This window comes from Ursus maritimus, unplaced genomic scaffold (genome assembly GCF_017311325.1).
Source record: "Ursus maritimus isolate PB19 unplaced genomic scaffold, ASM1731132v1 scaffold_11, whole genome shotgun sequence".
In the NCBI taxonomy this organism is placed as follows: Eukaryota; Metazoa; Chordata; class Mammalia; order Carnivora; family Ursidae; genus Ursus; species Ursus maritimus.
The window spans coordinates 14,765,893-14,788,186 of NW_024423453.1; the positions used below are offsets into that span (position 1 = coordinate 14,765,893).

Consider the following 22,294-nt stretch of genomic DNA (forward strand, 5'->3'; position numbering starts at 1 on the left):
TCTTTCTACAAAATTTGGCTATAATCAGTCATTACATTCTTTGTGATGAAGGATTTAGGATAAAAGTTCTTAAACTACCGTGACTACTTCTATTGGTAAATAACAAAATGCAAACAAAAAACCCACAAAAATTTATGTTTACCTGATTGTTTTTTCATTTTACTGGAAAGCAACTTAGCACATGCCATCTCCCCAGTTGGTAGAGGAGGGGAAGGAGAGAGATGCTAAATTATCTGGTGAGGAAGCAAGAAAGAATGTCCAAAGGAAAGTTAAAAGTTTGCAGAATAGTGTTAATGATAATTTTCCTTAGGGAAACCGGATAAAACTGGGAAAAAATAATTTAAGTCAGAACATCATTGGCTCTCCACTTTGTGTATAAAAAATGCGTTTTAATTTTATAAATTTTCTTACTAATTAATCTATATTGTGGGACTAACCTCTAATGTTTTATGGGAAAGATGGATTTTTGTCATATTGCTAGAGCCTTACCAAACTAGGAATAATATAAATTAAAGGTTACTTGTCCTTTTGGAGAAAATGATTCTAGATTCTGCTAATTATTGAAAGAATACACTTTTGTAAAAAAAACATTTTCAAAATTTTGCTAGAGCACTTGGATATTATAATATTCTGCTCAGTATAAATTGCCAAATTCTGACTGTCTTTTGTGCTTTACGCAAAAATATGATACTTCTAAAGACACTGAAAGGCCAAAAAATATGTTGGGAATTAAAAGGAGCTTCACTCTCCTGGCTTCAGTGCATCCTCCCTACAGCTGCTAGAGTAATTTTCTTTAGACAATAGAAAGAATTGAAAGTGTCCCTGTTTCTTTCGCATGACCCATCACTGCACCCACAATACAGTTTTTTTTTTTTTAAGATTTTATTTATTTATGTGACAGAGAGACAGCCAGCGAGAGAGGGAACACAGCAGGGGGAGTGGGAGAGGAAGAAGCAGGCTCCTAGCGGAGGAGCCTGATGTGGGACTCGATCCCGGTACGCCGGGATCACGCCCTGAGCCGAAGGCAGACGCTTAACCGCTGTGCCACCCAGGCGCCCCCACAATACAGTTTTATAAAAACAAGGCAATTTCTAGTAAATGACATTGACAAATGATAACATTCAAAACAGATATTTGATCAAGGTGAGAGTTAGGACATGTGTAGAATTGATCCATTATCTAATACTGTACTGACTCCGACAATTTCGAAGCCATTCAGGAATTTTACCTTAACTTCTCATTGGGGAGCTACTCTGTATTCGCATTAACACTCTGCTACAGAATAATCAGAAGTTTATAATGTTAGAGTTTAACCATGCTGGGGGAACAAAACCCCATCAGACCACTGAGATGTTGAAGCAGAATTCATTTGGTATAGTACTTACACAAAGGAATTCTATTTCCTATCATTTATTTATTAACAACTTATGAAAATGTAAATTATCAGTTATATGCAAGTTAGCACTTCAGAAAAAGAAATAAGGAAGTTAGACATGGGCTTTGGTGGTTTTATTTCATTGGAACTTCTCCCAAGTTTGCCTCATTAAAATATTTTCCTAAGGGGCTTTTTGGATACAGGAGAAAATTCAAATGAAGAATTGTATTTTATTTTTTATTATGGCATTTTCCACTTTAAAGATATTAAAATATACTGCACAACGATGAAAGGTAATATTTTGTAAGACTGGCAAGCATAACATTTGAATTAACTTATCTGATTATATTATTATAAGACTTATTTTCCGCTTTAAAATATATCATTAAAAATGTGAGTGTGTAACATATATATATCACTCAATATCCTTGACAGTCCCTGAGCTTTAACTCTCACACTTGTAATTAATTAAGATTCTTTTGTTTCAAACTTGAGAAACTCTGACTTGAAGAACTGATTGGCGAGACACTGGGTTGCTCACAGCAAATACATGGAAGTTGCAGAACATGATGGAATGTAAGTGCCTCGCAAGGACCATGGCCTCCCCAGGACTATGCTGGCTTGAAGTTCAAATTTCAGCAACAGAGTGTCCAGTTAGCCTGGTTTGGATCACATGGTTGCCTCTTGCCTAAGAGAGGCCAGGGCACTTTAGATCAAAGTGGGTCCAATGAGGAAAGGATAACTTCTAAAGGATACCCAGGTGCTAATCCGAAAAAGAAAAGAAAAAAAAAAAAAAAAAGGAATCGACGTTTGGAAACCAAGAAACAAACAAGTCTCTCAAACTCATTTTCTTCTCCTTCAGCATAACCAGATCTGCCTGCACAGATGTCTCTGAGTGCGGGGCGGGGGTAGGTGGGTCCCATTTCTTAAAGAAGATTGATTGATTTTAGGCGAGCTGGGGGCCAGGAGGGAAGGCAGAGGCAGAGGGAGAGAGAAGCCCAAGCAGACTCCATGCTCAGTGTCACCGAGCCCCATTTGATCTTAACGACCCTGAGGCCATGACCCCAGCTGAAACCAAGAGTCAGAAGCTTAACTGACTGCACCCTGAGGGGGTCTCATTCTTATTCTTGCCAGTGGTGTGTGTGTGTCTGTCTGTGGTTGACTGATGTGGGTCATCGAACACTTTGGCTGCAGATAGGAGAGAGGGGAGCCATGAGGTTCCCCCATGGATGTGCAAATGAAATTGCTAGTCCATCTAAGCACACTCCTGCTGGTCAAGGGCAGACTCAGGAAAATCAGTTAATAAGATAGATTCTTTCAGCAAATTAATTCTCACTAATAAGTTAAGCACATCCAGGAAGCCCTAAGGGTTGGGTTTAGTTTACCAAACAGTATTTCCTAAGCCTCATAAATTGTGCTTGTCCTTCTGATATTGGAATGTAATAAAATCAGAGGAAAGCAGAGAAAAACGATTTTATAATTTAAATTCATATTTAAACTTGAAATAATTTGTGCAATATGCAAATTAGTGAAATTCACAGATCCCCATAAACATTAAAAGTCTCATATTACTCAGCCATTACTGGCAAATTATTTGGTTCTAGGTCTCAACATTGTTGCTTCTTGTAGGAGGCTTAGGATGGAATTTGTCAGTGTTCTTGGCCATATATTATACTGACAGGGATTTGAGGCAAAATGAAAAAAAAATTACCCTTTCGTGTAAAATTTCCCATTTGAATAAATCTACCCAGTCACAAATGGAGAAAATGGAGACCTGTAGGTAAGGAGGTAGAGGCAGGGTGTGTGATGTGGGTGTGGGTGTGTGTGTACGTGGAGTGTGTGATACAGGTGCTCGTGTGGGGTATGTCTGTGTGGTGTGTCTGTATGTGGTCAGTATGGTGTGTGGTGTGTCTGTATTTTGTGTATGTGCGTGTGTGTGGCATATATGTGTGTGTGTAGTGTGTGGTGTGATTGTAGAATGAGTATGTGGGTGTGTGAATAGTGTGTGCTGGTAGAAGTTTCCTTTTCTATAAAATCACAAATCCTGGGTGTATAATTGTTCCCCCAGAACATCTTTCTTCCTTGGACCGAAAGACTGATGGGAGTGAAGAAGTAGGTATGTAAGAAGGAAATGAAGCAAGAGAAATTATTTCTGAAATTATTAAAAGTAGGGATTATAGCAAATATTTCTTTTCCTTTGAGCTCAAGTTTGAGGCAGGGAAGGAAGGATCGTAATGTAGCTGCAACAGCAATGCAGCTGATTCTCGATCTCCTTCGGAGCTAATATTGTCGGGGTCCCTGGGAAGATGGAAAGAAAAACGGCAAAAATTAAGAGAGGCCAAAGGGACCCCCATATTGGGGAGAATAAAAGTTGCTGAATGGCTCTGCCCTCCCCCCCGAATATGGATTCAACCAAAAATAGGGCATAGAGGCGGAGGCAGTGTGTGATGGCTGGTGCTGCCTAGACATTTTTGAAACGAAGTGGGTATTCGTCTAGTAATTGTCGTGCTCACATAGGCAGCACATATACTAAAATCAGAAAGATACAAAAAGATTAGCATGGCCCCTGAGCAAAGATGACACACAAAATTGGTGAAGCGCTCCATATTTTTCAAAAATTTAAAATAAAAAAATGTTACATTGGCTCACCGAGTTGGGAGGTCATACGTCTTTTAGCTTTGAGCTCACTCGTGCCTGCGCTACGTTGAAAGTACGGATACAGAAAAGTGACCGTTCAGAGCAGTACTTGTACCACGTCATGCACTTGAACATTGAGTGATAGAGCTCAGAACATAAACTGAAGAAAATCACCTGCAAGTCTGTTCATGCCTCATATTAGCAATTTAGTCTGAAATAACCTTTGCATCAGAAAAATGGGGTAAAAAAGAAATCTACGCTAGTAGCAGTGGAGGCTGGCCTAACTCCCAGACCTAACCAGACCTGAAGGAAGGTTTTCTTTTTGACTTCGTGTCACAACCAAGACAAGGTGAATACACCTTTCTCTTCATGTGATACCTTCAAGATCAGGTTCTCCATGACCATCAAAAACTTAAAATGTGCCCTCGTCTTCCACTTCCTGGATAAAAGAGACTGTGTGGTATGACTTCCTCTCCTTTCATAGGGACACAGCTATTCCTCACATAATTTCCACAAATTGTGCGTGATAATGCAGCAAGTGCCACAGCTGAGGATGACCCTTATCGTGGGCTGAGACAGAAGTCCCCAAACAAATGATTTGGGGAGAGGGACACAGGAGGGACTGGCTGGCTCTTGGGCCAGGGCTGTAGAAATCTGTCTTCTTATAGAAATTCTGTCTTTTGTTGCACTCTGAACAAGGGGTCCTCTTCCCACATTTGCAGTCACCTACTGGGAATTCAAATTAAATTAGGTCTCACTTAAATTGGAGTTTTTCCCATTACATTAGCGTTTGCATAATCTTGCCAATGTTTGCCAACTTGCTAATTAATAATAGGATGACTTCAGTAATAGTAATAGGATGGCTAAATCATGTTTTATTGCTGTTGGATTGACCTAGAATGAGTCTATCAAAGGGTACGTCTAGTACGTATGCTCAGTTTTTATTCCAACAGGCACATCTCAGTTGGAAAACTTAATCCACCACTAAAAGTTGTTATTGCAATGACTTTTCCACGCATTTGAGGAAATAAAAACTTAAAAAAAAGCTTCGATGAAATTGACTTGTAAACCCCATTGTTTCTGTGATTCACTCATGCTGAAGTATTGCTCAAAAATGATGTGTCTCTAAATAGCAGCAAAAACAAAGCTTTAGAGAATTAATGTAAGAGAAGGATAATTCTTTCTCAGAAATTATCTTTCGAGAAGCCAGACCGAGGCTGAAAGTATTTAACTTTCTGAGGCTGGCTCACCTTCCCGTTACACAAAGCTGCAAGTATATTCAGAAGTTGAAAAAAAGAGAAGAGTCTGAGCTGGAATTAGGCAGTATAACTTCTGGAAGCTGGGGCCGGATAGTTTCAGCAGTATGCCAGATTGTTTTCTCTGACTGTGGGTTCAGCAGACGCTCCTGGTTTTCCTTAGGTGCTTCGAGGATTACAGACACCCGCGGATCTCACACTCCTGCCATACAACTTCTCACAAAGAGGACCTCCGGTTGGTCCTAGCAGAAACCTTATTAAATGGATGAACGTAATACTTTTAAATCTGCTTAGTCATTAGATATCTGTCATGCCACCATATAATTTAATTGCAGTAGAATTTGATACATTCATTTTTCACTTTCATAGGTTTGAGAAGTCAGACGTGTTGTTCATCGATAATTACTCAAATCCATGGGAAGAAAAAACAGATTTCACCCCAAATCCGTGTGTCTCCGAACTACTACTCTAAGTACATAGGAACACATCGAAGCCATCATCAGCACAGTAGGGTTTTATCTTTCGTAATCTATCCCATCGAAAAATGAAGGAGGCTCACAATTTCTCTCCACTTTAAAGGACAGATCTGTTCAAAGCATAGTTTCCAGGTTACCGTTTTATTCAGACTGAACCATTCATTTAGTTTAAGGAAGTCTATACATGTCTTCAGTCCTATTCATAGGCTCGCCAAGGCCAACAATGAGGAACACAGTATCTAGTAAAAGTGGCTAAAGAATCAAGCCCCTACAAAAATAATGGGAGCAATGTTACAAATTTACACCTGCAGAAACTTTTCCCCCAGGGAACATATATTTCAATCAATTCGAACATCATGGTACCAAAAGTGGAGTTGCTGAAATCATGAAGTCTGTCTCTGTAAATCCAACAGCAATATGCTGAAGAGTGTTTCAAAGATGGCGCATAATCCATCTGCCAAATCTCATTTCGAGGAAACTGGACGTTGTGTTTGGTTGTGTCATGCTGGCTTCTCAGACTTGATCAGGATCTTAGCTGTCCCAAGTCTTTTCCTCTCTCCGTGCCAAAGGGAAACACTACCGCACACAAATCATGGAGTAGATCATGCGCAGTTGTGCAGACACAAGTCACCACCAGTAAAAAGAAGAATGAGGGCCCTCAGCCAAGCTCTCTCTTTGGCCCGTATGTTCCTCCACTTGTGTGTGCTTCTACTGACTGACCTTCTTTTCTGAGGAGAAGCCTATGAAAAACAGCAGGAAAATGTTTCAGATTAAAAATTAAAAATTCATTTCTCTTCTTCTGGCTCAGGGCTAACATAAACTTTGAGGCTGGCAAAAAAAGAGAGAGAGAAATATTTTATTCATGAGCTCCCACAAGTTTACAGTGAAAAATCAAGAGGCGGGAAATGGAGGGTTATTATTTTAAGCATTGACATATGCTTACCACTTTGTGAAATCAGCTGTGGCCTAGTTCTACTCATGCCTGAAGAGGAATATTCTGTACTATTTCTCATCTTTGCTGGCATTTTGGTGGCTCAGGCATTTGCTTAGGAAAGTAAGTCATATATGTTACTATTAGGTTTAGTACTTAGCCCACGGGAAGATAACTACCACATAAACTACTCTAAGTATGGTGAAGGGTACATTACTGTCAAAGCTATAGAAAAGATCACAGCACTTAAGATGTGTTAATGTGCCATGAAGACCAATTTGAAAAAAGTGGTATATATCAGTAGGACTAGGATAGAATGCCACAAATGAGCACCATAGAGAAGATAAAATTGAAGAGCTCTACTCATGGTGACAGAAAAACTACATACGAATTTCAAGAAATAAGGTATTTTCCTTTTCACAGTAACAATTGAGAATATATTAAATGTTTTATACTTGCTGCCCTGTATTTGGTATTTCGAATAAACAGACATTTATACTAACTAACTGACTAACTAACTGTTTCCTTTCCAGACTTAAAAAAAATACTCTTCTAAAAATGGTAACCATTACACCAAAAAGATGTCTAATATGGTGAGAACATAAATTTGGACCCAGAAGCATAATCCACTAGTCTGAGTGGTCTACGGTTTAGATTTAATCCATTTATGAAACCTACCCCTGGATATCTTAAAACATTAAGAAAAATTAATTCCTCTGGAGTTTTGATAGCCCTCTTGTGAAACAGGTATAGAAGCGAGGGTCATTATCCCCATGTTTCAGACGAAGAGCGATTGTGACCAACGAGAGGATCCGTGGCAGAATGGAAACGTGAACAAAAGCAAAAAACAGGTCTTCAACTCCTTGCAGGGAAGACAGAGTGTCCCCATGCGGTGAATGTGGGAAGAGACTTCTGTCATCAGACTTGGCTCCACAGTTTGAACGGCAGGGCAAGAGAAAGGCCACCAGGGAATCGTAGGTTCTCACAGCGCCTTTTTGGTTGGTAAAGAACTCCACTCACTGACTGTGTGCCTTAGTATTTGTTAATGGTATGAGTTACACTCTCTCCTTTTGTGCTCACCGGAGCACAGGTTAAGTACCATGATGCTGAAGTGATCCGAATAGGACCCAGAGATCTTGGTGGCAGAGGCCATGTCTGACTCCACATCAAGGGTCGGCTGAATCTAAAGTCCCCTATGAGGGGAGGGCCCAGTGCCGCAGAAGAGGTTAAACGGGAAGTCTGCTCTCTACAGGCCCACTCACCTCAGAACGTGCATGCTTACACATCAACAGTAAGGAAACGTAGGTAAGTAAACACTCTTCCCAGTTGGGATGCAATACGTAATAGAAACCTCATTTCCCTACAGATTTCTATCTTCCATTTAAGAGAAATATTGCAATTTTATTCCCGCAGTGGAATTGTGACTAGTCTAGCCTTGCCGTATTTTTCTTATCTAGGTTCTACCTACCTACCTACACCTATTTATATCGAATGTTAATCGGAACGTTTAGTCTTTGCTTATAAATCGATGTCTGCATAGGAATATATTTACCACCTGTATTTTCTCATGTTTCTGTACATATAAATATACACTTACACTTTATTTAATATTCCCTTAGCAAAATCACTTAGTTTACCAATAAGCTGATCTTTCTAGCATTATAAATGAGGATGCATTTTTCCTGCAGTTCTTCTCTAAAAATCCAGAAATAGACATAAAACTATCTGTTTCTAAATTTTTATTAATATTTTTATTAACTGCTGGTAAGATAATTAAGTAATGTATTTTATAAAAGAAAAATGTTCTTAATATTTTATCCATCTGTATTGAAAATCACACAAGTATAGTCTCTAAGTTTCTTCTGTTTCTTACATCTCAAGTAGCTTTTACTATTTACACTGACTCCTCTATCTCTTCATACTACCAGGTACTGAAAAAAATCCAACTAATCCAGCCATTTTACCAATGTAAAATGATCTATAATATTCAGTTATAAAGACAGTTATAAAAAGACACAAACTGAGAAATAAAGATTCTGGCTTTCAGGATAGGGCCATTAGAATTTATGTAAATAAAATACATCCAAAAGATGACACTATTATATCTTAATGTGTAGCATGTGGTTGTCCATGTTGCTTGGTGGTTACAGTGTGGGCTTTGGAAGTAGACTGCCTGGCTTATCTATATCCTAGCCAAAAATAACCAGCTATGTGGACTTGGACAAATCATATTGTCTCTCTGTTCCTCGGTTTCCACAATTTTCAAACAGGAATAATAGTAGTACTCATTTCATAGAGTTGCTATAAGGTTTTGATGAGATAATATATAAATATATATAGTGCTTAGAATAGTTTCTGACACATGGTTAGTGTCATGGGTTGAATTGTGTCCCCCGCAAAAAAAAAGATAGGTGCATGTCTTAACCCCTCGTACCTGTGGATTTGACCTTATTTGGAAATTGGACTTTGCATACATAATCAGGTTAATATGAGATTATGCTGAATTAGTCTCATCCAATATGACTGGAGTCCTTATAAGAAGATGAAAATTTGAACACAGACACAGACAAGAGGGAAGACGGCTATGTGAAGAGAAAGGCAGAGATTGGAGTTATGCTGCCACAGGCCAAGCAACTCCTGGGGCTACTAGAAGCAGGAAGAGGCAAGGAAGGAGCCTTCCTTAGAGGCTCTGGAGGGAGCAGGACCCTGCCAACACCTGGATTTCAGACTTCTGGCCTCCAGAGTGTGAGAGGGTACATTTCTGCTGTTTTAAGCCATCTAGTTTTTGGTGCTTTGTTATGGTAACCCTAGGAAATGAATTCAGTCAGTATTCGGTTAGATAGTTATTACTGGACATTAGTAAAGGCCAATTATAATAGATGAGCTTTGATCTCTATACTGTAAAGAAATAATTATGTTTGCTCACAACACAATCTCACATGCCTACATTTCAAGTCTTTCCAAACATGTAAGAATTGAGCTCTAGCTCATTAGACGAAGTTCAACTCTGCACCATATGAAAAATTTGGAAGGTACAGAAGAGACTGGCACGCAATGTAGTTAGAAAACATAGCCTTTCGACATTTCACAAAGGAAGAAACAAAACAACATGTTTTCAAGGTTATACTAACTCTACTATGCCATAATTGTTCTAGAAACACTGAAGTCATTTTGCGTCCCATTCTGATAACAGATGAAAAGAGATTAAAATGTTCTTCATAAAATCACATGTTTCTAAACAGAAACTGTAACCCTTTAACATCTGTGAACTTCGATATATAAAAATGCTATTATTTAGTGCTGTGCAGAGAGAAAGCCAAGTAAGTCTTAAGCATCTTGAAAACCTTTATTTAAATCTTTAGTTTTTAGAAGAAGAGTTAATCTCCAATGTGCCCGTAAAGCATTCTAAACTAACCAGAGACTGTAACTGAGGGCAAAGCTGGAAATTAGTTGACCCAAAGACTGTTCAATTCAGTACCTATTGACTTTAAGCATTTGGCCAGGAAGCCCTTCATAAGGTTCCCACTTTTAGAGGACTCTGCTCTGGCCCTCCTCCAGCCACTCCCCAGTGTGAGTCTGCCTCCTTCTAGAACAAGCTCTTGGTACCCACATGCAGACCTCAAAATTCCCGCCCAAGTGACCCTGTTTCTGCTTCTAGGCCTCATGTGGTCCTGGGTCCTCCCGTAGGCCTGAAGCCAACGGGTGCTGTTTGTGGTGTAATGAGGGGCATATGGATGAAGTTGGGATGTGCCAACTGGGCTGGGCTGTACTCAGATTCACACTCAAGAGCCCTCCCAGTGGAAAGGTGGGAAGAGAAGGGGATGGGCCACGGCTCAGGTCTTCCTGTGCCACTCAGTCCTGGAACGGAACTGTTTGGAATGCGAGCACTTCAAATTTCACTCTGCCCTTCCGGCTATATTTATCAATACAAGGATAGACTACAATAGCTTCTATGCCTGATTCGTGACGTTTAAATATTGAGCCTGAAGTACATAGCTCTCCACGTATTCTTGCCTCAGCCTCTGGGGACGTTAAAGGAGGACCTAGTGGTGTCATAGCAATTTAATCACTCATTACCCAGTGTACGTTCTAAAAATCACAGGGCTACTTCTCTGCAAACACTTCATGTATAGATGTCAGAGCCACTATTTCAGGTTGGATTACCGTAAGAGGAATTACAAGGATAGATACTAGGATCAAACTATAATGTGCTATACATACTGGGTTCAGAAAAGTACAATTTGTCAGAAGTCATAGGAAATTAATAAAAACTGAGATCTTGGACAAGGTATAAAGTACACATACAAATTAATTTATTAATTATTCATTTAAATATCCATATTTCTAAAAGGGTCATTTTCATTGACATACAAGTAAAATACTTCAGTACTTATATGAATAAAATTTATGAGAGTTTTAAAAATACTTTCTGTTTATAATTTACCAGAAACAGAGCTTAATTTTTCCACTCATTTTTTTCTTCTATTGTTTGAGTTTGGGTATTTATAGCCCAAAACACAGGGTATGCTGACTAGCAGTATATTCCTGAATAGTGAAAGATAAACATATTAGCCAAATAATAAGACAATGAATAGTATCATAACAAAAATGTCTGTATAACAGAAAGATTTCTAAACTCCTATTTAACAACACCACAAAGTTACTTTTAAGAATTCTGAGTAATTGCATTGGACCTACAATTAAATGACATAAAAAATAGTAAGAATCACCACTGAAATTAAATAATGGTACATGGCAGATTTTTTGACGAGGGTTATCTCAGAGCTTTTGCCAATTTTTATGAACTGGCTTGAACCTTGAGATAGCATCAGCTTTGGAAGCTAGAAGAGGAGGAAATCAAAAATAAGCAGATTTCTGAGCAAGGAATTTCTTTCTACAGTGGTCCCCTAGCCGTGATCAGCCCTCTTCCCTACTGCAGAAAAGCCACAGTGAGCTGTAGAGCGGGTTGGTATGGAGAAAGAAAGGGTTCAAATGGCAACATATCCCATCAGTTTCTACCAGGGCTGACCAAGCATGAATTTGTTCATAACATAATTATTACATACTTAATCTTACATAGTACTTTGGCTTTTACCTGTGATATTCAAAATACCAAATGAGCAGCACAAATAACATAGGTTATGGCTTCATAGGAAGAAAAGATTATTGAGGGTTAGGTTTAAGTCATATAATTATCCAAGTCAAATCCCCCATTCTCATTTTATATCTGTCATTGTACAAAATTCTAATATAGTGAGAGAGGTAGGTTTTTGAGGGCACTGTAAGATGTGATTCAAAGCATAGGTTTTGATGTCCTATACATCTGGAATCTAATCCCAGGGCTAAATTTTACAGACTGTGTGATTTAGGCATGCGACTTAAATTCTCCAAGCCTCAGTTTACCCATCTGTAAAATGGTATAATATAATAAAACCTATTTTATTGCATTGTTGTGAAGATTAGAACAATGTCTTAAAAATACTCAGGTTGCTACATAATAGAGGCTTATTTTTCACTGTAATTTTACATCTGTAGAGTGTTACACAGCTTGTTTACACACCACAAACTTCATTATGTTTCTTCCCAAGCAGACAAAAATCTGTAGGTCTTATATACTGACTATAATATACTATTTTTGCATATTTAATTTAGTTTCGGAAAGTCATCACATTTCCCTTCCACTTTATATAATTATTAGCTTCTATTACACTGGTCCAAGAAGAATCTATTAGTGATACATAAACAGCTTTATGATATTATTGAATTCTCTACTGCTCAATTGTATTTTCTAGTGGTTAAACTCCAATTCAGGGAGAGAATATCTTTAATATTCATTCCAGACCAATATAATACGAAGTGGAAAATTATAATTGGGTGGAAGCTCAGCTATTATACAACAATGGATTTCAAAAACACAGACATTATGCAACAATCATTCTGGTTAATAGTATGCCTTTCTAATAAAAGCTCTCTATTATGGCTGGGACCCAAGAGCTTCATTAAAACCAATGGTTATATTCCTAGTACAAAGAAAAGAAAAAAAGAGTCCTACAGTTTTCTGATAAATTCCTAGACATTCTTTTATAGAGTTTTCACTTTTTATCTTTCTATCTATAATGCTTTTGTAAGCTATGGCCCTTGCTACTCCTAGTGCTTCTGCGTACAGCTGTCCAGGTTGTGTATTGTGCAACTCTAGGAGGCTCCATTTACACAGACTACCATGAAGAACTTGGGCTTGTGAAGTACACGACCTGCTAAACTACATGTGTTACCCCTGTCTTTCTATTTCCACTCCATAATGGGCTCCTTATAGTAAAAACTAGAATTCTATGATCTCAGGTTTGAACTAAATGAGATCAAGTTTCAAGTATGGCCTGAAATTGGAGTATGGCTCATCTTCAGCTTTCCTAGATAGATTAAAATCTCTGGAAATTAACAACGTACAGTCACAGGTGTGTGTTCTATGAGATTTTTAAACACGTAGCAGGCATGGTTGACTTTTGATTATATGTGATGAGAACAGAGGTGGGGTTATGGTTATAGGCCAGTTTATACAGCCCATTACCGAGCGGCCTCATGAGACCACAGAAACAAGCAGTAGAAAGTGTGGCAGATGCTGGAAAGAAGAGGAGAATGGTCAACCAAAGAAAAATATGATAAAAGAGTACTCAGTTGTGAGTACTTGATAGGTGACTTTTTAGTGTTTTTTTCCAGCATACTTAGAGGTGGGTGTTGTGGGCTACCTTGGCCTAAACTTGGAGTCTGACATTTAGTCATTAGGGAACAGTTCTGAGTCTTTGGTTTCCTCTGTCTGCCAGTGACATTTAAAACATCTGTCTAGCAAACTCAACCTGGAAGAGCGCATGAGCCTCTGCCCTTTGTAGTGGAATCCCAGAGCTTTGTTGTTGTTGTTACTGTATAGCTCCACTTGAAGTTTTCATTTCTAGCCCCAGATGGAATACTGACTCTGAGCCTGGAATGGGAGCAGAAGCCAGAACTGAGATTCCCGCATTTCTGCACTCGAACATTCTCTGTTTCTTAAGGAGTTCAAGTTGACCCCAGGTGCATCAAATTAGCGTTGTGTATGCAGCACAACTTTATAGAAGGCCCTCCCCGAGTACGGACGAATGTATGTTGAGTAAACATCCCCAAAAGACCCCATTAAAATGTAAACATGAAAGAACGCTCCATACAGCTGTGGTCTTACCATTCTTCGCCTTGTGCTGCACATCTGGCGGAAACTGGTCAGGAGCACACCACTGAGAGTCTGGCTGCGTGGAGCAATGCGACGTTATTAGAGCAATATGGACTTCAAACAAAACATAGTGGCGTATTAAAAATATAATTACACTATGTGGCTTTTATTACACAGGCAGCACAAAAGTCCTTTCATTCCAAACCTGTTGCCAATCTCGCTCATCTCTCTTACCTCCTTCATCACGATCCCCATCTCCCAACGCCTCCCCCCGCCCAAATCTATTCTGTGTTGGCCAGAGTTTCTCCTACTTTGGGGTTGTGGCATTTTTTTTTTTTTAAAGCAGATGTGTTTTGGATATCTGCAGAAGTATAAACACTTCTGTAGAACTTACTACAGCCCATAAATAAAACAAAGCAGTTTACCATCAATAAATACTATGTTTAAAGCCCTCACACAGGAGGCAACAGAAAGACCAAGAAAACAATGACAAGCTTAGTGTTTTCGGGTACGAGGAAGAAATCTAAGCCATTCGGCGCAGACGTGGCTTATAGAGGCTCAGAACAGTGAAGCAAGGTGGATTTTTCCCTTCGTACTGTTCTTCCGTGGAAACTACTGTCTAGATTATTCAGAGTTAAGACTAGAGAGGCAGTGAGAGGTGAGGGCAGACTTGGATTTTTCTTGTGGGATTTTCTTCTAGGCTTCACCAGTTAAACACACACCTAGATATTGAACATCAGGGAACATGTCAAACAAACTGCTTTGCATAAATCATAAACCATAGACCCGAAGTTCAAGATACAGTTCTAGGATGAGTGCCTCTGTAGTTACCTACTTGGAACAGAGCAACCTAGCTTCACCTGCCCATGAGGATGGTCTGTCTTCCTGCTCCCAGTGCTCACCCCTGCCTCCTACTATCTCCACCCCAGACACAGAGAATACAGACCTTTTGTTCTATTAATCAATTACCTCCTGAAAATAACTCCGGGAAAACGTCTCTACCAATGAGCCAGCAGGGAGCATTTACAGGGCTGCCAGACCACTGAAAGAGCCTTACAGTTCAATTATCTGACAAGACACTGAGAGACGCTGCATTCAGTACAGTCTGACCCCACTTTACCCCCACTCAGACACCTAGGCTCTTGGCTCCTTTTGGTCCATGAAAAAGCTAAAAGAGGAAATGAGATCACCTCTGTTTTTTATCTCCTCGTTTATTTTTAGATGTCTCAAATAACACGTAGGATAAGTGACGTGAGCCTCAGTTTTAGATTCCAGGAGAGTTGCCAAAAGAAGGCAAATATACTGTAACTTTACAAACACTACTGCTTGTGCTTTAATTCAGGCTTAGAAAGAAGCATAAAACATGAAATATTCTTTTAAAATGAACTCTGGGAGTGAAATTCAACTGTTATAGCAAGATTCTGTTTAACTGAATACTGCTTGAAAATGTAGGACATTATACATGGCTTGGAATCTTTTTCCAAATATAGGACTTAATTCAGTGATAATTTTACACGGTCTGGACCACCTTACCTCTTATAATTGATTGGGAAAGTTTGATGAGCTTTTATAGTAGGTGAATTTCTGCCTTCTTTCCATAAATGAGCTTCTGAAGAAAATAGTCATTTTTACTTCTAGATAAACTTGCATGATTCATTGTTTTTATCGTTAACCTTTCACGAGAATATTTCTCCAATTCCCCAACCTGTAGGAGCTAACACCAAAGTAACCTTCTATCTCTTTATGTTTCCCACAATATTAATTTACATCTACATTCTGAAAGACAGAAATTTAAGGAATGATAGCTGTGTTTGGGGATTCCCAGAAATGTTTCTGGTAAAGACTGAAAAGTAAGCAAACAGGTAAAGAAAAAAAGAAATGGGGCGGGTGAGCAGACAGAAGTGACAACGGGAAACAACACAAAAAGAACCCAATTCTCAGCAGTGTGCTGTGTCACACCAGGGTCAAAGAAGGGGTGCTCATTAAATTCTGACATCCCTCTGCCACCCAAAGAGTCATTACCTCCTCCCTTGGGAAAAGAGCTTTGAGTCACACTCAAACACAAAAGTATGGCAACCAAGGGAATCATGCTCTGCTAGGAAAATTCCTGTTGGAATCTCAAGATTCTTCGCACAATTAAAAACAGAGTTAATAAAAACTAAGGGGGAGGGGGATTGTCTGAGCATTTCCGAAATGCAGAAAAATGCATATATTTTTTTCCTGCATAAAGATGCTGTCTATGTAGGCAAGACACAAAGTAGAGCCCAGCATCCAGACGGTGGGGGAGGGTGGGAGAACCAGCGCTATGGAGAAGGGAAGCAAGGGTGCTTTGGTTCTGGCTTATTCAGGTTGGCTGTCCAAATCAATTCCACTCACAAATAATTGCTCCACTGTTCGTTGCATTTTGCCTGGCTAGACACAGCCTCAGAGAGCAACGTAAGTGGGTCACTTTTTCTTGGATCCTTTAAGAATATCCTTTTAATTGGAAAATGTCAAAGACTATATTGCACAGATGCAGCCATACCCATAGTAGTTCAATATAAGTTTACAACTGGAAAAAGCATCTTTCAGACTTGCTATATTCACTTGCTTTTCTTTATGCACAAAAATGCCCTTTCGGCAGGGTCAGGTATGTCATTTCAAATGGCCCATAAAAAATGTTCAAGGAATTACAGCTCAGTTTGATAACATTCCGTGAATTTATTCATATCCATGTGTGTCCTGTGGATGCCATGTCCCCAAAAGATCATCACAGTGTACACTGGCCACTGTAACTCTCTGAATTAGAGGCTGACATTAAAAGAGGCTCTTTCTGGGGACAACAGTATGTGCCCAAATCACAGAGACAGACAGCATTTCTACCAAAAAGAAAAAAAAAAAAAAAACAATACTGGGACTTATTAGGTGATAGAAGCGCTTCTGTGTTGAGATGGGAGCTCTTACTTACTGGGGGCTTCTGTCGATCCCCTGCGGCCCCAGAGCCCGCTGGTGCGCGTGGATCCCGCACGTGGGAACTCAAGCCGCAGTTACACATTGGGAACAGCATCTGAAGAGGATAAGGTGGTCAGTTCACTGGAAGTGGGGGAGACTGGGGAGTCACACTGACACTTGCTTGATACGACCCCAGGTTTGGCTGAAGTCTTAAGGTGCAGTCGAACTCTCATAATCCTGACTCAACGTAGTGGGCACACGGACACAGGCTCTGGACTGACAGAGATAAGGCTCACGGGGCAGATTTCACTTAAGGTGAGAGTCTAAGTAGCTATTCATGTTGAAGACATCAGAAACACTTAAAAGGTAGAGAGTTCACTTCCTGTTTCTGAGTTATCTTCACAGAGGGTCCTCGCTTAAGAAGAACCAGCCATTAAGCCAGAAATCACGTGTTCTTACATTGTAGTCAGAGACTCCTACAGCATCACTAAAGTCCAGAGAGGAAGTCAAGAATTAAGAGAAATAATATTCATTCCTGAAGGCTACTAGAGAACCAATGGGACAGGACACTTCAGTGCCCAAGAAGATAGTGTATTTTCTCAAGAGGCACACATCTTTGATGTACTTTTCCATGGAACATTGTCTAAGCAACTGCAAGAAATACCAAGGAAATATACTTCCCAGGTGTTCGTGGGTCTATGAAGAAATCTCCATTTGCATGAGCACACACTAAGGCATGGGCTACTGGTAACATGTTCTGGAAAGCATGTGTTTTTTACATGCATCAGGGCTGAGAGGCCTCGGTGATACCTAAGTATTATCTATCCTCTGGCATTTTAGTCCATAGTGCAAAGCATGGGTTGTTCCAGAACATCTGTAGCAGGGCTTGAATACACCTTTAATTGGAATCACGGGCAACTGCTGTGCTTGGGAATGAATGTGGGGGCAGAACTTAAAGCCGTTTCAACCACGACAAGAAGATTGGTGAATTTACGTAAGGAACAACGTACCTGTTTTAACTGCTTTTCTAGTTTTTCTTTCTCCATCTGACATGCTTTTATCTATGGACAAAACAAAGGCATTTGGTTTTCAAACGAGTCCACATGGGTCGTCCTATGGTTACTCTTGACCCAGCTGTCAGTGACCTGCTCAGAAGCCCCAGCGGTGAAGCACTGATACAGCAGTCATGCCACTGAAGACAGTCATGTTTTGGACTTTTCAGACCTGTGTTGGTTCTATCTTAAAACACCAAAGTGAAGTTTGGAAAGTGGAATCTTTTCAAACCGTTATTCCAATCTGTTGAAACGATAGCAATTCTCAGTTTTCGGTCGATATCTTGAGACATAGATATAAATAGAGAGACACAGGAATAGGCAGATACAGAAACAGCTTCCGGTGCTTATTGAATAGAATTGGATGGTCAGCTGTATCTTCAAGAGCTGCCACCGTAAATGCTAGAAGTTGTACGTGCACTTAATCCACGCTAGACACCGAGCCACAGCTTTACATGTGATAACTCACCGATCCCTCCCAATGCCTCTGTGTGATACTGAATGTTCTCGTCCCTATTTCACAGATGAGTACGCTGAGACAGGAGACACCGAGTAACTCGGGCAAAGTCACACTGCTGTACTTCATGGCTTCTCCCTATTTAAGGCCCAGCCTCATCTAGCAGAGTCACCCACCCTGAGTCCTTCAACATCTGACACAACTAGACAAAGCTGTCTCTGCTTTGACTCATTAGTCGTGCTATTGTCGTCCCTACACACCCCGTCCCTCATCCCTGTGAGGCATGTATCCCCACTGAATGATACCGTTCCAAGTTCCGCCTCTCTCCTTCCTTTGTCCTCCCATTTGGCATTATTTATTTTCCATGTGACTTTTTATAGTCCAATGTGTACTGTGAACCCTCAGTTTTCATTATCTACAGGAGTTACGTTCTGTAAAGTCACCGTGAACATGAAGTGGCGAACGCAACCACTGCTCCTCGGGAAATACAAGGTTAGGTTCCTACGAGCCTCTGGTCATACCATTTTTGTTGACTGATCAATAGAGAATCTTGTTTTATGTGTGTTTCTGTTAAAGGCATCTTGTTGAATATAGATTTTTGATCCAGTAACATTGAACTCTTAACCTCTAACACTATGTTAATCCCTGAACGAAGCTTGTCTAACATGTCTTTTCTCTGTAAGGCAGAGCACGGCCTTCCTGTGCTGAGGGACCTGAGGGGCCACCTCTGCACCGTATGGGGGCCATTTTAAGCAATGCAATAACCAACAAAAAGGACAAAAATGAGAAAATGTGGCACTAAATAAACCATGAGAAGGACATTGTTACAGTCTGAGAGCCAACACACAGAGGCAAGGCTCTGTTGGACCTCAACTGGGAACAAGCGTGTAAGGTGACTCAAGTGTTTTTCTGCTCTGTACATGTTCACAAATGGCTTTAGGTGGCACCAGTATTGATTTGGGGTTGACAAATACATTTCAGTGAGAAGGCAAATTCACAAATATGGAATCAACAAATGATAAGGATAGACTATATATGTTCCCCTCATTATACTGTGAGTCTTTAATAGCAAGGATCATTCTTTTAGTCCCTCACAGTATATCACAAATGCCTTGCATATAGAAAGCATCAAAATTAAATTACAAGGAACAAATGTGGCATGTTAATTATACAATTAGCTGACTCTATTCAAAAGCTCCCCCTTCCAATAGACTAAAATCATTTGTGAAATACCTGTGAGGCATGATCTGAGCTAGATGTTTTTATATAGGTTTTTTTCATTTCAGTCTGAGAACAACTTTGTGAAGTCGTGAGGTGGAAACCATCATCCATATTTCACAGGCGAGTATACTGAGAGATTTAGTAACTTATTTTTAGAGACAGAGGTTTTAGAATTATAAGAAATATTTCAGAGACCATCTGGTTCAACTTTATCATTGTACAGATGAAGAAAGGAAGCACAGGAAAGTTGGAGAACTTGCTCAATGTCATTCTTAATTGTCAAAGCAGCACAGACGCAAAGCTTTTACCCCTACTCCTACTCCCAAGTATCTCTAAGTATCTTGCTCTTTACCACACTCCTATGTTACCAGTCATTGGATTAAAACATCCTTAGTGATAGAATGAATAAACTCTGGTATGTAAGCAACTAGGGCCAGAATGATTGGACCTAAGAATTCCTTTTTTGGACCACAGATAATATGCTATTCAAATAACATCATGCTAATTCTATTATATCATGGCATTCAATCTGCCATTAATACATTTATCATAGGTTGTTAAGCCATCCACTACATCCCTTTGTGAATTCTATCATTCTTTGACCAGAGTGAATAAACTTTTGAAAAATAAATGCTTGGGGGCGCCTGGGTGTCTTCATTGGTTAAGTGTCTGACTCTTGATTTCTGCTCAGGTCATGATCTCAGGGTCGTGGGATTGAGCCCCGTGTCAGGCTCAGCGCCCAGCAGGTAGTCTGCTTGAGATTATCTCCCTCTTCCTCTACCTCTGCCCCTCCCCACCCTCGTGCGTGTGCAAGGGCTCTCTCTCTTTCTCTCAAATAAGCAAATCTTTAAAAAAATAAAAAATAAATGCTTGGACTATCATTATTTAAAGAAAAATTTTGGTAGTTTTAAGGTATCACCAAGATTATCCCTTAGTTCATTAATACAATCATACCACACTCTGTGTAGACAATGCATTGTTTTGTTGATAACAATAAAAAATTAGTTTACAGATGACAGAAATGAAAATTACTTGTGGATTACAGTCTCTAGTATATTTAGATTGTTATGTGTTCCTGGACGCACTAGAATGTCTACAATGGCAAAGACATTGCCCATCTTAGACACAAATTTATCATCAATCTGAACTTAATATAGTAGAAGGAGCAAATTAAAATATGGCTGGAAACAAAATAATTAGTGTGGTGACAACTTAGAAGAAATTAAGGAAGCACTGCATGTAAGACATACAAACTGAGAGTGATTTCCTCACGGAGAGTAATCAGAACATTTTCTCACCCCTTGTTTGCATAAAGTAAGGTGCATGAATTATTTTCAGAAAAGCATTCTATTATACTTTGACCACTATTTTATTCCTTTTAACTTCTTAGAAAATGGTTCTGCCAAATGAGTTTTGCATGTAAAATTAGGAATTTCAAGTGAATCCCTGAAAAAATGTCAGAAAAGAAATTGAGTTTAATTCACAGTATTAGGAAGAAGAAGAAGACAACTAGTTAAACATTTCTTTTGAGATGAAGGATCTGGTGGCTCCAGAGCTGTCACAGCATGTCCTGCAACAATTTTCTATTTACTGAAAAGCATTGGATGATTTTGCAAATCAAAAATTCTGTGGTTCATTTTCTTTTCTTAAGCCAAAGTTGTGTTAGCTACATTTTCCTCATTAACATCAATATTTACCCATTATGCCACTTCCTGAGTCTACTTCTAATATATCCTATTACATTTAATTGTAATATGCTTACATTTAATATATTCTATCCCAATAAACTAAAATTATGTGGCTTCCTTGAGAGTGATTCAGTTACATTTAATTGGGAAACCCACTGAACAAAATTTTCAGTTTCACTGTATTTTATATATATAAATGACATGTAGAAATATGTATGTTTTTGGAAGACAGGAACATTGCATTATAGCCCTTAAAAGAAAATGACAAGAGCTTAGAAACAACTTCACTCTGTTGGAGTGTTTTGGATTTGAATTTTGATTACTAGATGGTTCAACTCCCTCTCTACCAAGATAAATATTACTAGAAAAAGATCAAAAGAATTGGATTTTATAAAAGACTTTGGAATCTAATTTCTTAGGTACCTCCTTAATAGACTTAAGTTAAAAGAAGTCTCCAGTCATTTTCATCTCTTTAAAAGATTGTTTAAGAATGATTTCATCCCAGGTGCTTACCTCTCAAAGAAAATCAATGTCAATTAACAGAAGCCAAATTCTTGAATTTTTTTTTATGAAAAAATAAAAAAATACACATGTGCTGGCAAAGATTATTTTGTTTTGACTTATACCTGAGAATTCAGCCTGTTCAACTGGGATTGAGAAGTTTGATTAATTTGCTGTAGCTCCTCTTTCTCTTGATTAAGTCTTTCTCGGTCTGATCGCTCCTTTTTGAAGTCTTCTTCATATATTTGCACCTAGGAAATATTGACTTGCTGTTACTGTTAGCATCCTTTTCTCTAAGCCATTAAAATCATTTAAAAGAAGTGCTATCTGGGGACACCTGGGTGGCTCAGTCGTTAAGCGTCTGCCTTTGGCTCAGGGCGTGATCCCAGGGTCCTGGGATTGAGCCCCCCATTGGGCTCCCTGCTCCACTGGGAGCCTGCTTCTTCCTCTCCCACTCCCCCTGCTTGTGTTCCCTCTCTCGCTGGCTGTCTCTCTCTGTCAAATAAATAAATAAAATCTTAAAAAAAAGAAGAAGAAGAAGAAGAAGAAGAAGAAGAAGAAGAAGAAGAAGAAG

At 39.3% G+C, this 22,294-nt stretch overlaps 1 protein-coding gene and 1 non-coding gene across 3 annotated transcripts in view; one reads left to right on the top strand and one right to left on the bottom strand.

The window, feature by feature from the left end:
* Positions 1–3,880: 3,880 nt before the first annotated feature.
* On the top strand, positions 3,881–3,987 carry LOC121101914. The gene has a single exon (XR_005833953.1). It is a non-coding gene; the product is annotated as a U6 spliceosomal RNA (small nuclear RNA).
* A 1,879-nt stretch (positions 3,988–5,866) lies between these two features.
* Positions 5,867–22,294, bottom strand: part of TNIP3 (TNFAIP3 interacting protein 3) — an 87,304-nt gene continuing 70,876 nt past the window's right edge. For both annotated transcript variants that reach the window (XM_040626279.1, XM_008689479.2), the window contains exons 9-13: positions 21,846–21,971; positions 17,812–17,862; positions 16,818–16,916; positions 13,883–13,946; positions 5,867–6,484 (exon numbers count right to left, since the gene is read on the bottom strand). In XM_040626279.1, the coding sequence (XP_040482213.1) occupies positions 6,453–6,484; positions 13,883–13,946; positions 16,818–16,916; positions 17,812–17,862; positions 21,846–21,971 (372 nt within the window). In that variant the 3' untranslated portion in view covers positions 5,867–6,452. The remainder of the gene's footprint in view (positions 6,485–13,882; positions 13,947–16,817; positions 16,917–17,811; positions 17,863–21,845; positions 21,972–22,294) is intronic.